The sequence below is a fragment of the Antechinus flavipes genome, chromosome 6, assembly GCF_016432865.1.
Source record: "Antechinus flavipes isolate AdamAnt ecotype Samford, QLD, Australia chromosome 6, AdamAnt_v2, whole genome shotgun sequence".
Taxonomy (NCBI): Eukaryota; Metazoa; Chordata; class Mammalia; order Dasyuromorphia; family Dasyuridae; genus Antechinus; species Antechinus flavipes.
This window is the reverse complement of record NC_067403.1, coordinates 53838378-53855052: the sequence shown is the minus strand read 5'-3', so window position 1 is coordinate 53855052 and position 16675 is coordinate 53838378. Positions and strand designations below refer to the sequence as shown.

General features: G+C 34.6%; 1 protein-coding gene across 1 annotated transcript in view; it reads right to left on the bottom strand.

Annotated features, from left to right (window-relative positions):
• Nucleotides 1-2109: 2109 nt before the first annotated feature.
• Nucleotides 2110-16675, bottom strand: part of C6H4orf33 (chromosome 6 C4orf33 homolog) — a 28042-nt gene continuing 13476 nt past the window's right edge. The window contains exons 2-6 of the mRNA XM_051965159.1: nucleotides 14121-14309; nucleotides 9771-9831; nucleotides 4774-4825; nucleotides 4461-4660; nucleotides 2110-2408 (exon numbers count right to left, since the gene is read on the bottom strand). Of these exons, the coding sequence (XP_051821119.1) occupies nucleotides 2288-2408; nucleotides 4461-4660; nucleotides 4774-4825; nucleotides 9771-9831; nucleotides 14121-14301 (615 nt within the window). The 5' untranslated portion in view covers nucleotides 14302-14309 and the 3' untranslated portion in view covers nucleotides 2110-2287. The remainder of the gene's footprint in view (nucleotides 2409-4460; nucleotides 4661-4773; nucleotides 4826-9770; nucleotides 9832-14120; nucleotides 14310-16675) is intronic.

Below are 16675 nucleotides of genomic sequence, written 5' to 3'. Positions count from 1 at the left end.
TTAGATAATCACATTCCTTACTTTGTAAATTTATCCCAGTTTCCACATCTCCATTGGAGGCTTTTTTTAAACTAAGACTATCACAGGTCATGAAATAGCTACCAGGTTTTTCTTCATGAGTTTCCAGTGATATTTTAGCAGTTTTTCTCCCCAGTTCTTTTCTATTTGTCCTTTCCTGACAGAAAGCCTCCTAACATCCAGTACATGAGATATTATACTCTTGACCACTTTCTTGGTTGTTAACCATTGGGAGCCACCACATCCCCAGTAATGAATAAAGTGGTGAACAGATTGATTGGACTCCTTATTCACAACACGCTCTAGATCCATGCAATTGCATAAAAGACTATTGATTGACATTTATTCCAGTGTATCTTTCCAACAAATCTTAATTCTCTTCCCAATGTAGTAGTCACCTCTTAAAACTCATAATTTAAACACTGAACACAGATTGACTTGTTCAAAAGGCTAACAGCCATATTTCAGTAGCACAAATGGTATGGAAAGGAGCAGGGTTAATGCATTATTGTTGTTCCTGCTTAGTTCTCAGCAAAAATATTAGAAGGATGATGTCTTGACTTGAAAGTGAATTAGATTTAAATGAGGTAAGACTGGATATTCTTCAGCTTGACTCTCTCCTCCAGAGTCATTTGGAATCCAGTGGCAAAGCCTTTGATGCAGTGGGAGACCTTGGTCTTTTAAAACTAAGGTCTTTTTCCAAGATCTCAGTTTCAGGCAGCATCCATTCAATGTTTAAAGGCTTGGGTAAGGACAGTTTATGTGAGTGAAAATTCAGGGAAATACCAAGATTTATGTTTCAGATTTTCTTCAATTAATTTCAGTCAATATTTTGGCAATATAACAGTAGATGGAATTCTACATTCTATCTTTGGGCCTAGAGTCAAAAAAACTTAGCTACAATATTTATCTGATATTTTCTGCCATGTGACCCTAAGAAATTAATTTAACTTCCCAATGCTTCTGGCAATCCTTCCACAGACTTATCTACTAACTCATAGATGGTTTACAATCTAGCTCTCCATCAGTAGAGGAAATTTGCACACGAGAGTCTCCCTTTGCTGACATCATAGATTTTTCACATTTCCTTAGGTTTTGAACCTGATAGAAACATTATTAAAGACTTTTTTGTATAATTCCACATTGAATAAACAAATCATTTCATATCCTAATCCTTCATTTCTTATTCTTGTTTGAATTGGTTTCACTGAAATATTTTTATTATCCCTACTAAAATGCATAGCATGATATGTTGAGAAAAGGACTTGCTCATCTAAATCAATGATCCTATTCCCTCCAGCTCAAAGAGCAGTTAGATATGCGAGGCTACATAGATGAACTCTTGACTCACCCTAATTCATTGACTCCTCAGCTTTTCTCAAAACACAACTCAGAATCTCCTTTGACATAAAGCCTAATTCCCCAGACCCTCATTATCACTTTCTTCTCATTCATTTACTCAAGAAGCATTCCCTCTAGATTTTCACACTGCATTTACTTTGCATTTACTTACTTATATACCATATTCTAACCCTCCAGAGGAATGTACAATCCTTGAGAGAAAGCATTGCTTTGTTTTATATATAGCTATCATTGGTATTGTTCCGGATTTTCAGGGTGTCTGTGACTCCATTTGGGATTTTCTTGGCAAAAATACTGGAGTAGTTTGCCATTTCCTTCTCTCCAGCTCATTTTGTAGATAAGGAAACTGAATTAAACAGTTAAGTGATTTGCCCAAGGTCACACAGCTAGAACATGTCTACAGCCAGATAGAAACTCAGGTATTCCTCACTCCAGGCCCAGCTCTCTATCCATTGTGTCATCAAGCTGCCATTACTATAGTCAACACATAACAAAAGATTGTTAAATCTGATTGAATTAAAAGACAAAAAAAAGTTCATATTGATGGAAAACAATCAAGGAATGGAGAATTGGGCTGATCCATAGTTTATAAGGGAGATAAGCTAAAAAAAAAAAAAAAATGCTTAGATAAGTGGCAAGGTGGTTGCTGGCTAGGTCAATGACATGATGACTTCTTGGATATTCACCTCTGGAAAATGATTTACTAATGATTTACTTGTAGAGACAAGATTTTTCACAAACATTTTATTATCTTGAGCACAATTCTATTTGCCAAGTAGCTCTTGAAAAATTCACTTTTAAAAATCATCTTTGCAAATGTGCATTGTTCAAACATTCTCAGTTTCCTTTAAGAGACTGCAGCTTGTAATTTGTTGATTTTTCAAAAAGGCAGAAAATAAAAATAAAATTATTTATTGTCCTTATTTACAGTAGAGTTCTGTGACATCCAAAGGTCTGATTCAGGCTGTTTCCACTCCTCTCCAAAAATCATATTCAAATTAAAAAACTTGAAATATTCCAGGCGATGGCTAAAAGGAAAAGAAAATGGAGTGGGAGTTGAAATAGATTTTGAATCTGGGGGAAGTAGCTATCTTAAAAGAGAATTTATTCTATTTTGTCAGATCTTTTATGTGGCAATTTTCTATTTTAAGAAACTCTAAAGTAGACAGTATCATATTGGAACAACTTCTATTGATCTGAAAACACCCTGTCATGGTTTTAACAATGTCTTAAAGTTACCTTTCATTCCTATAGCTTTAAACAAAGATACCCACATGCTGTTTCCAGATATTGAAAAAGAGTCAAACTTTGTTATTGTTGCTTTCATTACAGAAATATAAGAAGCTATTCTAAAAAGTTTCTATCCTGCATTATCAAACCTGAGACTTAGTTCTTCTCTTTTTAGGCAGAATAATGGACTGTTACAAAGGTTCCACTATAGACTTATGAAAAAAATGAGATTTCCTTCCATGTACAGTGCAGCAACTGTGCTCTCAGAAAATGCATTTATGATCTGTCTCTACCTTGACCAAGGAAACAGAAAAGAAATTTTTCATATGTACCAAGTTACTCATCAGTGATGACTATTGTGGAGAATAGTAGAAGAGTGATAGAAGCTGGTGAAAGAGGAATTAATTAATAGAATGAATGAATGAATGAATGAATGAAAAACTCTAGGGATACAAAGAAAAAAAGAATAAGTCAACCTCTACTCTCATGGTGGTCATATTCTCATCGGGGGAGACAATGAATAGAAGTTCAGCTAAAGGGAAGGTAGAAATCCTAAGGTTCTATGGGTGCAACATAAGGACCCGGGAATTGATGACAAGGATTTAGGAACCCTTAAATTATACCAGCAAATAAGATGACTCTTGCCCAGAGTCAGGGCAAATGTAAAAACCCAAAAGACCTTAAAATGACAGGTGATAAGATCTGATAGTCTTATATCTCATCATTTGAAGTAACAGAATTGGTAACTTCCATCTTATCAAAATGATACAATCTGTCAGATAGGGTCTGAGCAATGTTTGCTCATGGAATTAAGCAAAGGGAAGACAAAAGGAGAAAGTACCCTTGGTAGTGGTGGACTCACATGAAGTTTAGGTATCTGAGACCAGGGAGGAAAAAAATAAAAAGAATGCAAACCCTGACTGTGACATGAGTAAAGGAATACTGAAAGAAAGAAAGAAAGAAAGAAAGAAAGAAAGAAAGAAAGAAAGAAAAAAAGAAAGAAAGAAAGAAAGAAAGAAAGAAGAAGGAAGGAAGGAAGAAGGAAGGAAGGAAGGAAGGAAGGAAGGAAGGAAGGAAGGAGGAAGGAAGGAAGGAAGGAAGGAAGGAAGGAAGGAAGGAAGGAAGGAAGGAAGGAGGGAGGGAGGGAGGGAGGGAGGGAAGGAGGGAAGAAAAGAAAAGAAAAAGAACCAATTATTCCTGGCTACTTGACTCTTTTTACCTTACTAGATGGAGTCTTGTCATGCTTGGAGTAAAAATGGGCAGTATGAAAAGGAAGAAGAAAAACAGCACAATGATTGCATAAAACAAGAAAATTCAAGAACTTAGTAGAAAAAAAAAAGAATAAAGAATGGCCAGAACAGAGTAGTAAGAATAGGGTGTAAGAGAAGAAAGTTAAGAAAAAGGGGAGCAGGGAATACAAAGTTAAAAACAAAATACTGGGGAAAAGAAAAGAAGAGAGGAAAGGAGTTAGAGGGAAAATTGGTGAAAAAGAAGAGCACAGGGATTGCAGAAAGTGATAGAACTGAATGGAAACATTGCCAAGTATTTCAGGATGAATCAAATTATGCCAAAATAGTAAACCTCCCACCAACAGCTTCTCTCTTCATCACTGGGGACTCTGGTTATGCTTTTGAAAAGGTCTTGAGGTTAATAACTGTTGAGTTTATGGTAGGCAACAGGCCAGTGGAGCCAGGGAGTTCACAAGACTGGACTATACACTTAAAAGTAATTTTCTTGCCTTCATTCTAAGAGTGGGCATTTAGTCTAAGTAAGTGGGCACTGTCCTCCCAAAATCAATGGAATCAGTCTTCTATCCTCCAAATACAACTCATAACATATTTTCTACTTACAAATCAGGCTCCTGTCCTTCTTTTATCTCATCTTGAGGGATGGGGTAAAGTGCTTCATATGTTCTTCCAGCTTTTGATCCATGAATTGCATACGAATTAAATTTATTTATACCAGGAGGAAAATAATTCCAAGGAAGATGAGCTTTACCTTCCCATGTATTTTCATGTCTGGACACCTCAAATGATAAAGCAAGCACTTGCTAGAACAATAGCAAAAAGGAAAATGTAGATAAGGTAATATAGCAAATTTGCACCTATATAGAAAGTACCAGGATACATGAAAAGGCAGATTCCTCTGTAGCTGATTACTTACTTTCCATGATTTTCTTCTCTCACTTAGTAAAAGCACCAAATGTTGTCCATGGCTATAAAAATGAAAAATACCTTTTAATAACACCTATTTTCCTCACTACTTTGTATCAGAAACATATATGAACATGGAACAATTTCTGTCATTAATTTTTCCAATAACAAACCAAACCCAAATGAAAATATTGAGCCAATGAAAGTAAGTTCATTACTACTACTATTAAACATGACATTTGAATTTTCCCCACTTCAGAGCAAGGAGACTATTAATTTTTCTTTCAATAAATTCTATATCTTTTGTTTTAATAATATCTACATTTCCGAGTATCTCTCTCCTCATCTTCCCAAAGAATCATATTTTATAACAGAGAATAAAAAGGGGAACAGTTCAGCAGAACTCATCATCACATTGAAAAAGTCTGGTATCCTATTCCTGTAGTCCCCTACATTTTCAGAGAAGAGAGGGAAGTGCCCTTTCATATCAATTCTTTGAGGACAAGTTTGGTCATCATTTCAGAACTTCAGTTCCAATTGTTTTATTGCTGTTGTTTACATTAACATTGTTGTAGCTATTGTGTAGATTGTTTTTTCTGTTTTGCTTTCTTCATTTTGCATCACTTTATATGTCTTCTCATGTTTCTACATATTCATCTTGAAATCTACTTTGTTTCTTATCCTTTGCTACTATAAAAAGTGCTGCTGTAAATATTTTGGTGTATCTGGGGCCTTTCTTTTTATGATTAACTTAATTGGTTCTTTCTTACTTGCCCGTAATCACTGAATTACTGAAGGTAAACTGAGACCTGTTTAAAACCTTAGTTTAAAAAGGCCAAAGTCTCCCACTGCATTCAGGATCATTTCCAATCATCCTGCTCTATATATCGCCGCTAGAATCAGATGATTCTAGAGGAGATTATGAAGTTGGTGCCTTTGCAAAGCCCACTCTTACTTAAATCCAACTCATTTGCACACCAAGGCATCATCTCCCTGATGTCATGGTCCTCCTTGAGAATACTGCCAAGCAATTCAATATCTGGATCAGGGGGCATAGACATCCTAGTCACTTTCTTCATTTAACTCCAAATTCTTTTCTAGAATGGATGGACCAATTTACAGCTTCACTAACAATGCATTGGTGTCCCTATGTTTGCATGGCCTGGGATCCGTTTATGACAAATGCAATCTTATACAAAAAAGTTACCTTTTTTTCCCTTTCATGTGCTTTGAATAAAATATAACATAGAGCTAGAAGTAATGAATAGAAATGATAAAGAGGAAAATTTAAGCTTGACATAAGGAAAAAATTCCTTAATAATTGGTCCTATTTAGAAGTAGAATGAGCTACTTTAAGGGAGAGTAGCTTTTCCTTTCATTCTAGATTTTCAAGCAAAGACTAGAAGGCCAATGAAATCCAACAAAAAATATGTTAAGTGCATACTATGTACATAGTCCATGTTAAGATCCAAGTTCAAATTTGGCCTCAGATACTCACTAGTTATGTATGTAACTTTGGGCAAATCACTTAAATCCAATGGCCAAAAAAAAAAAAAAAGAACTAGATATTCCTTGGAGGCTCTATAAAAGAACATAGACAAGAGCTAAAAGGATAAAAACATAGCAATTCTGATCTGTACTGATGGAAGGAACATTCATATCAATGAGAATATATATCACTTAAAAACATTTATTAAGCACCTATGAGAATGAAATATTGCATGAGGGTGTATATAAAGTATATTACATTCTAATAAGTGAATAATAGGTACACATAAATGTATTATATATATATATAAAATGTGTGTGTATATATATACACAGAGACAGAGACAGAAAGAGAGAGACAAAAAAAGACAGAAAAAGGACAGAGACAGATGGAGAGAGAGAAAGAGAGAGAGTGTGTGTGTGTGTGTGTGTCAAAACGACAAGGGTCTGCTTGAGAGGGAGCAGATCAAGTTTAAGTCTAGATTATAGTGTCAGGGGTAGAGAATAAACTTTTTCTACCAAGGTAAATCTGTTTTTGTTCTATAACTTAGAGAGTTGCCTTAATCATTGGGAGGTTACGTGATTTGCCCAAGATCACAGAGTCACTATATATTAAAACTCCAAATACTATTCTTGTCTATGGTATTTCACAGCTTTTCCTATGAGAGAGAGAGAGAGAGAAAAGATATACACACATGAATCTACATGAGAATTTTGAGTTAGTGACCCCCCACAAAAAGAGAAGAGTATTAATTTTCAAAAAAGTGTGACAGTAGGTGAAGATAGGATGCATCCTTGGTGAATTTCTCAAGTGAAACCTAAGGTGCTATAGAAGCAACTGCAGCTCTCACCCAGCTCATATTCCAATACACAGTATTATTGACTTTGTGAAACTACATGGCTTATTATCCATAGAGAAATTATAAGAAAACACTTAAGCACTCTAGGTATAGCACTTTATCCACTGAGTCCCCGATCCTCTAGCATGGTAAAATCCAAAAACTACTAGATGGGGAATTAGAAAGCCTATTAGGTTCACCAATCAGTTCCAGTATTAGCTGAGTGTCAAGAGTTCTTCAAACCTAAGTTTTGTCATCTGTAAAATGAGGACAAGAATTAATTCCACACCCAACCCCTTACGCCCATTTCAAAGAATTGCGGTATAGTATGAACTATAATATACAATGGTAATAGAATAACACATATTATATGTGTCAAAAAGTAGTACAAACGTGGCTCTTTTCAACAAGGAGGTGATTCAGGCCACTTCCAATGATCTTGTGATGTTAAGAGCCATCTACACCCAGAGAGAGGACTGTGGAAACTGAGTGTGGATCACAACATAGCATTTTCACTCTTTTTTGTTGTTGTTTGCTTGCATTTTATTTTTCTTCTCATTTTTTCCTGTTTGACTTGATTTTTCTTGGACAGCAAGATAATTTTTTTTTTATTAAAGCTTTTTATTTTCAAAACATATGCACAGATAATTTTTCAACATTGATCCTTGCATAGTCTTGTATGCCAAATTTTCCCTTTCTTTCCCCCACTCCTTCCTCTAGATGGTAAGCAATCTAATACATGTTATACATGTTAAAATATGTTAAATCCTATGTATGTAAGATAATTGTATAAATGTTTATGTATATTGGATTTAACATATATTTCTATCTTGTTAAAATATATTGGATTATTTGCCATCTAGAGGGTGGGGTGGGAGAAGGAGAATTGGAACACAAGGTTTTGCAAGGGTTAACAATGAAAAAGTATCCGTGCATATGTTTTGAAAATAAAAACCTTTTATTTTTAAAAAAAAAGTAATATGACGTATTCAATTAGTTGTTAATTAGAAAAAGACTAGAAAGATATGGAAAGTTATAGTTAACTATGAATACTGAATGACTCAATGCTAGAGAATCAATGAAGTTTAAAACTGTTTTGGCTTTTTTTTTTTTAATTTCCTCAGTGTGGAGTTCCTAATGTGGAAAGTCCCTGAACTAATCCTCGTTGCTAGGATTATTGAGAGGTTAAGTGACTTACCCAGAATCACAAAGCTACTATAATGTCAAAGGCATGGCTGGGATTCAGGTCTTCCCAGTTGCAAAGCTAGTCCTCTCTACCCATTAAGCCAAGTTACCTCTCTTACAATTGAATAAATAGTAAAATAAACTAAAATATCTTTAATCAAGATCTCGCTCGTGGCATTTGGATTAACAATTTATCTTTGCAATGTAAATGTTAGTGTTAACTGACGTTCACATGTCTCATTATAGTTTGCAAAGCACTTTATATATACACTTTAACTGGATCCTCACAACTCTGTAAGGTAAGTGTAAAATATATTATTAGCTCCATTTTACAGATGAGGAAATTAAGGCTCAGCAAGGTAGGATAATTTGTCTAGTATTGTCCTGGCAGGAACTAAGAGGGAGAGGAATGAAGTAGAAAGGCTGAACTTGCATTAAAAGTACAGGAGTTTATATGTCGAATCTGCCATTTATGACCTGTGTGACCTTGCACAAGTCATTTAACCCTTCATGGGCCTCAGTTTCTCCATTTGTAAAATGTAAAATACAAAACATTGTTGAATTTCATAACCTCTAAGGTCCCTTCCAAATCTAGATCTATGAATCTGAGTATATTAGATGAGCTTGAAACCTAGGTTTTCCTGATTTCATATTCATTGCTCTACTATAATAATCTATCTATTAAAAAAGTCTTCTAATCAAGACCATATGTTAAAAAAAGAATAAGATGGCACAGGACTATTTAAACTAAGAATTTAATAAGATTGATAGAACCAATATTTTTCAGGCAAGATGTGACTCTGTATAAAAATGGATATACTAATAGGAAATAATTATATCTACATATTAAAATAGGTTCCCTAGAATGAAATGTTTTATTAAATTAATTTAATGCATCTGTTTTTGTGATACTAAAATATCTGGCATATAAAATTCCTGATTTATCATACAGTTAACTCAAGAAATGATTCATTACTAATTTCACGAATGAATCAATCCTCGAAATATCTTCACTTCAAATTTCCATTAAAAGTAAGCTCCCCTGAACATTTAAAATATAACTTGACTTACAAATAATTCATTTGTGATCAAAAGTTTAGGAATATGTATGTTGCATAAAACAAGGTATCATTTTATTGTAAGTAACAAATCCATACTAACAATTCTATAGTTCTGATTTTAATTAATTTAAATTTTCTCTTCCCCTAAAAGGCAGTGTATGTGGGGGTTAGGGAGGGGGAGAAATAGAAAAAACAGGCAGTAGAGTGCCAAATCCCAGTTCTGCCACTTAATATTGTGCAAATTTTGGCATCATTTGATTTCTCTAGACCTCAGTTTCTTCATCTTTAAAATGAAAGGATTAGACTTGATGATCTCTAAGGGCCTGATATCTATGGTTCTAATTAAGTAAAATTAACTGTTACTGTGCTACATGTAAGTGCCAATGAATTGATTAGAGGAACAGACACATCAAATAAAAAGGCTTCATACTCACGGACAAAGTTCAACTTCTATGTATTGCTGGGTTCTGTCATTCAAGAAAAATGCCTCCACCACTTTTAAAAAGAGAGATAATATATTTTATGTAATGTAATTGTGCTTTACCATGAAACCATTTTTTTCTTTCCTTTAAAAAATATAATTGATTTGTTCATGAAATTTAGAAGTGTGGTATTTAAGACTCATCATACTCTTAACTTCAAACTATTTGTTCAGACTTATTACTGGCCTACATGCAGTCATTATGATAATCAAAATTTCTATGATGCTTTAAAATTTGCAGAATGCTTTACATATATAGCATGTTCCAAAAGTTTAGTGCAGTTTTACGCTTTAATAACTTCACAATATATATTATATTATATATAAATATAATTATATATTACATAAATATAAAGAAATATATATTATATGTTGGTTTTTGGTAAATGTATTACATTTATATATATATATTTATTATAAATATATAAATTACTTTTAATATTTATATATAAATGTTATGAATTTACCAAAAAAACATTTGAAAGGTTAAATAAGTATTTCAGTTTTTAAAATATTGGTAGGTTAAATTTCTGAACTTTATAAAAAATTTCATTAGCTGTTGCTTAGTGACTGAAAGGATTTCATTTGCAACCTAGTATTAAGATCACCCAAAGAACAAGGTTTAGCCGCATACAGGAGAGTTTTGATATGCCCCCACAAGACAATATAATGGAGATAGAACAAGTGACTGAGGGACCTAAGCAAGGTGACATTCTCTAGCTATACACTGGTCTGGGAAAGTGACATCCAGAAACTGTTGAAAACAGAGTGAATAAACAGAAACTGCTCTGTCTAGTTAAAATTAAACATTTGTTAATTAAAAATCTCAAAACTATATAGTACATAAAAAATTTAAGTAAACCAAGCTTTTAGGAAATATTTTTGTAAGTTTGTAGCCATTTCTTCTAAAGTTATTAAAGCTTAGGCTGTACTAATACATTTGGGACATCTTATATTATCTCATTTGAGCCTATGATAACCCTGTTAGATACAGGCAGTACAAGTATTTTCACCCCTATATTATAAAAGGCTCACAGAGATTAAGTAATTTTGTCCGTGGTCTAGCAGTTATTAAAGGAGGGCTCCCACCTTCTTACCTTTGATCAATGGAAAAATCACAATCTTTAGAATCTGAGGAGCTGGGTTCCTGACCTCAGACACTTACTACCTGTATGACACAGATCCTCTGAGCCTCACTTTCTTCATCTGTAAAGTGAGGGTCTTGGACTAGATACCCTCTGAAGCCCTTTCCCATTCTAAATCTAAGAGCCAATATTCCATCTACTGGGATGGACTTATCCTGGCATCTCCCTTCCAATTTCCTGTTGAAATCCTGCCTATTCTTTAAGGTTAAAGTAAATGTTACTTCTTTTACTAAGCATACTAAATGTAGATACACTCTTCTCCCCCACCTCCCAGATTCTGATAGTACTTTCCACTTCTCATGACACATATTAGTATTTCCTTCCCATATTGGTCTTGTCCACCCACCAGACACCACTATCCTCAGGAGCAGAAATTAGTATCTTGCTCACTTTTCATCCCCCAAATACTTAGTACAGTACTTTTTACATAATGAGCACTCAATAAATATCTGCTGAATAAATGAAATTGCTATTCTCCTGGCTATACATGAGTCACTAACTCTAACACTATCAGCAATTATTGCTGCTTTCTAGCCTTCCACATTCATTGGGGAAAAACAGTATTATTGAAGGAGTTGTTTTAAGTGAATTTTATCTTCATTAAAAAAAAAATCTCTGACACTAACTTTGCAAATAAAAGATCAGCAAGTGTGTAAACATTGGTCTCCTGTGCAGAATCATTCTACCATGATCTTTAAGAGATTTGGAAGGTGGCTTCTGAATGAGCATAATTGGAAACAGAAATTAAATAGTAGCTTTTGTAAATATAGGAAGCTTAAATAGGGTACCAGCTAAGCAGCAAAGGGAAAAGTCACTCCTCAGTATAGACAGAATGGTCATAGAAAGCTAAAATATAAGCTCTGTGAAGAAAGATACCATTTCAATTGTTTACTTTATTTTCCCAGTATCTAGCACAGTGCACTAGACACATAGTGGGTATTTAATAAGACTCTGTTAAATTGATTTAAATTAGTGAGGACTTTCAAATTAATATAATATTTTAATATCTTCTCTGGGACAAGTTGGTATATTATTACTTATAACTAAAATACCATCCACTTCAAGGGATGAATTTTGTGAGGCAACATCTATATCAAGAGAAGAGAAAAGAAGTGAGATAGTAAGACAAAAAGAGAAAATGACATCTCTTACCTTTGAATTATGTAATATCTACTCTTATTAAGGTTGCTCTCTCTCTCTCACACGCACGCACACACACACACACACACACAAGTGCTGAAGCAGCATCTATATTAAGAGAAGAGAAAAAAAGTGAGAAAATAAAAAAAGGGGGAAAATGACTTACCTCTCTCTCTCTCTCTCTCTTAGACACACACACACACACACACACACACAAGTGCTGAAGCAACATCTATATCAAGAGAAAAGAAGTAAGATAATAAGAAAAAAGGGGAAATGACATCTCTTATCTTTGAACTATGTAACTTCTACTCTTATTAAGGCACTCACACAAGTGCTGAATTATTTTCTGTAAAATAGAAAACCATGATAATATGGTATAATTATATCTGCAAGGTTTCAAAGTTTAAAATACTTGAAGCATCAGTATTACCTCACTCAATCAACAAGGACACTATGCTCCATTGCTGTGGGTATTTCTCCTCAAAGGGACCAAAACAACATTATAATGATGGAGTTAAGATATATTATATCTGATTATACCAAGATGAGCTCAGATGTTTCTACCACAGACAGGATGGGCACAAATAGTCCACATAAATTATATGGATGATATCTTTCGACTCAAAGATAAATTGGATTTAAGTGAGACAGAATTGCAGTCTTTCAAAGACATGTCAGTACAGTGACAAGGCAAAAGTCACAATAGCTAGTGATGGCCTGGGATGCAGTGGATTTCTTGGAATCTTTGATTTCTGACCAAGCCCTAATCATTCCACAGCCATCTTCATGGCCATTGGAACAAAATGTCCTTATCTTCCCATTTTGCTGGGGAAAGTCTTCACATGCTTGGGATATGCATTCCCTTCACTGATCAATAAGTTTTTAGGCCTATCAGTTACCCCCCATCTGCTGAGAAAGTATTACTAGCATGTGGCCAATGGGCATTCTACAGCTTCTTGGGTGACAGGAGGACTCTAAAGGTGGATGAGTTCAGCCCTCATACCTCTTTGGTACAGAGTTATTATATCTTCATACTGGGGATACAAAGGCAAAAATAAAAATAATCCCTTTTCTCAAACAGCTTACATCCTATAAAGGGGAATCCAATATTGGCAGCTGATTCAGTTGAGATATATACAAAATAAATCAAGTAATTTCGAAATGATAGGCACTAATGATTGGGGGGTATCAGTAAAAGGCATTTTTATAGAATATTGCATTTAAGATTTGGACTACTTGTGGCTAATAATAATAATAATTATTATTATTATTATCTTGTCCTCCTTCCTTGGCAAGATGACCTGCAGAGTATGTCTAAAATACTGCTACTAAATACTAAAATACAAGTCAGTCTAATTACATTACGTAAGAGACTCTTAATCAAAAGTCTTTGAACTTGTTTTTGTTTAGTATTTTAATAACCATAATTGAACATTATTGTTTTCCTTTGTAATCCTATGCATTGTAGTTTATATATCAAAAACATTATTCGTAGAAGGGATTCATAGTCTTCACTAGAGGGCAAAGTTTCTAGTTCTTGGATTCTAATTGTTTTGCATTAGTCTTTATCCTTAATTTTGTGCTTGAGGCTAGAAATCAAAATTCACACTTTGAAGATGATATTTGGTTTTCAATATTATACTAAAACCTCCCTAAAGAAAACAAAACATACTTTGGTCTTGAGAGGCCTTCCGAATGAAACATTTTTCCATACATCCAAGCTATTACTATTGCTGAGTTGTTTTCAAATAGCATTCTAAGAGGGGAAAGTTGGGAGAAGGGAAAGAAAACGTAATACCTATCTCCAAATCTGGTTTTGTTATAGCTACTTTTCTTTGTTCTAGTTAAGCAAGTTTCAAGCTCTTTTCTAAATAGAGAATTCACCTCTTTTAAAAGTTAAAGGAAATCTTTATGTCATACATGTCAAGTGTTCCAGAATGCTTCTTTTAAAATAAAATTCTTGCAAGAAGTAAAAAAGATGGATGATCACAATAAAATCCAGCATGTTCACTCACCTTCATAATCCCACAGTCTTTCAAAAGGCTTTCCTGGCTCTCCAGGTGGGGCTGGAGGATCATTAAAAAATGGAGCCTTCACTTCCATTGTCAATCCTCCATCACCTGGACTCAGCCGGATCCACACTGGCTCATGGGATACTGGCAAGCTATTCCAAGTGTGCTCAATTTTAAAATCCATTGAAAGCACTACAAAAAAAATAAAATTTAAGAAACTTAGCCTTACAAAAATTTACAGAGAGAACCACATAGATATATGAAAGGCATTTACTTTGTGTGGGTCAGAAACCATTAATAAAAAAAACTGGATAGATCTCTAGAAGCAAAGTTTATTATTATACATTCTGGCGAGAATCGGGCATTGCACCCATCGAGCAGACAATTGAAGGAAGGAAGCACTGTAGGGGGCAGGGTCAAGGCTTTTAATCCCTAACGCAAATTCCCCCTCCCACCATTGACCCTCATCCTTATTGGCTGAGGATCTTACATTCTAAACGGGGGAACTATCCAAGAAATTGAACTTGACCAATAAGTACATAGTTGCTCATATTTGGCTGAAATAGAGAGGATAACAAGAAGGGGACTTAAGTATGCCCTTAGGGGGATAACAGGGAGGGGATAGCAGGGATGAGCTTTAAGTATGTCCTTAAGATAGCAGGGAGGAAGGTTCTGATAAAGGCCTCATTTCCAAAATATATAGAGAACTGACCCTAATTTATAAGAAATCAAGCCATTCTCCAATTGATAAATGGTCAAAGGATATGAACAGACAAGTTTCAGATGATGAAATTGAAACTATTACCACTCATATGAAAGAATGTTCCAAATCACTATTGATCAGAGAAATGCAAATTAAGACAACTCTGAGATACCACTACACACCTGTCAGATTAGCTAAGATGATAGGAAAAAATAATGATGATGACAGGAAAAAATAATGATGAATGTTGGAGGGGATGCGGGAAAACTGGGACACTGATGTATTGTTGGTGGAGTTGTGAACGAATCCAACCATTCTGGAGAGCAATTTGGAACTATGCTCAAAAAGTTATCAAACTGTGCATCCCCTGTGATCCAGCAGTGTTACTACTGGGCTTATACCCCAAAGAGATACTAAAGAAGGGAAAGGGACCTGTATGTGCCAAATGTTTGTGGCAGCCCTGTTTGTAGTGGCTAGAAACTGGAAAATGAATGGATGCCCATCAATTGGAGAATGGCTGGGTAAATTGTGGTATATGAATGTTATGGAATATTATTGTTCTGTAAGAAATGACCAGCAGGATGAATTACAGAGAGGACTGTACATGAACTGATGCTGAGTGAAATGAGCAGAACCAGGAGATCATTATACACTTCGACAACGATATTGTATGAGGATGTATTCTGATGGAAGTGGATTTCTTTGACAAAGAGACCTAACTGAGTTTCAGTGGATAAATGATGGACAGAAGCAGCTACACCCAAAGAAAGAACACTGGGAAATGGATATGAACTATTTGCATTTTTGATTTTCTTCCTGGGTTATTTTTACCTTCTGAATCCAATTCTCCCTGTGCAGTGGGAGAACTGTTCGGTTCTGCAAATATATATTGTATCTAGGATATACTGCAACATATTTAACATATATAGGACTGCTTGCCATCTGGGGGAGGGGGTGGAGGGAGGGAGGGGAAAAATCGGAACAGAAGCGAGTGCAAGGGATAATGTTGTAAAAAAAATTACCCTGGCATGGATTCTGTCAATATAAAGTTATTATTAAATAAAATTAAAAAAAAAAAAAAAGATAGCAGGGAGGAGACTTTAAGTATGCCCTTGACTTAATACTTAAAGTCTTTCAGGCCTACTCAAACTTTGAAATAGATGAAGCCTTACTCGATTTTCACAACTGTCTTGAAAGATCTCACTTTATCTAGTTCAACTTCAATTAAAAAGAAGATGTAATTAAAGTCTATGTGATATACATTATATTTTTATGTGTTTGGGTGGGGAATTGTTGTTGTTGTTGTTGTTGTTTTTAAATGAGCATAATACTATAATGATTACAGCCAGGTTTACATTGCTAATATGCTTTATGTACAACATACCAGGCTCATAAATTTAGACCTTAAGAAGGCCTTCAAGCTCATTTAATTTAACCCTTTCATTTTGCAAATGAATAAACAAAGGCCAAAAAAGATAAAGTAATTTTCCAAAGATCATTCAAGCAGAGCTAAGATCTTAACCTAAGTCCTCATTCTCCAAATCCAAAAATCCTCCAGAGGCAGATAGATGGTGTGTAGTAGAATGTTGAACCAGGAGTAGTTTCCATTGAATTTCTTCTTATTAGATTGAGTCCAGTGATTTAGTCCCCAGATTCTTAAACTGTAATATCCAACCCCATATGGGTTCTCATAATTGAATGTAGGGGATCATGGAAATTATGACTTATTGTCAATAAATGTTTAATAAGTATAACTATTTTGGATATCTGTATATTTGGGGTCATGTAAAAATTATTTGAACGAAAAGGGGTCATAAATGGAAAAAGTTTAAGAAGCCCTGCTCTAGTCTATCAT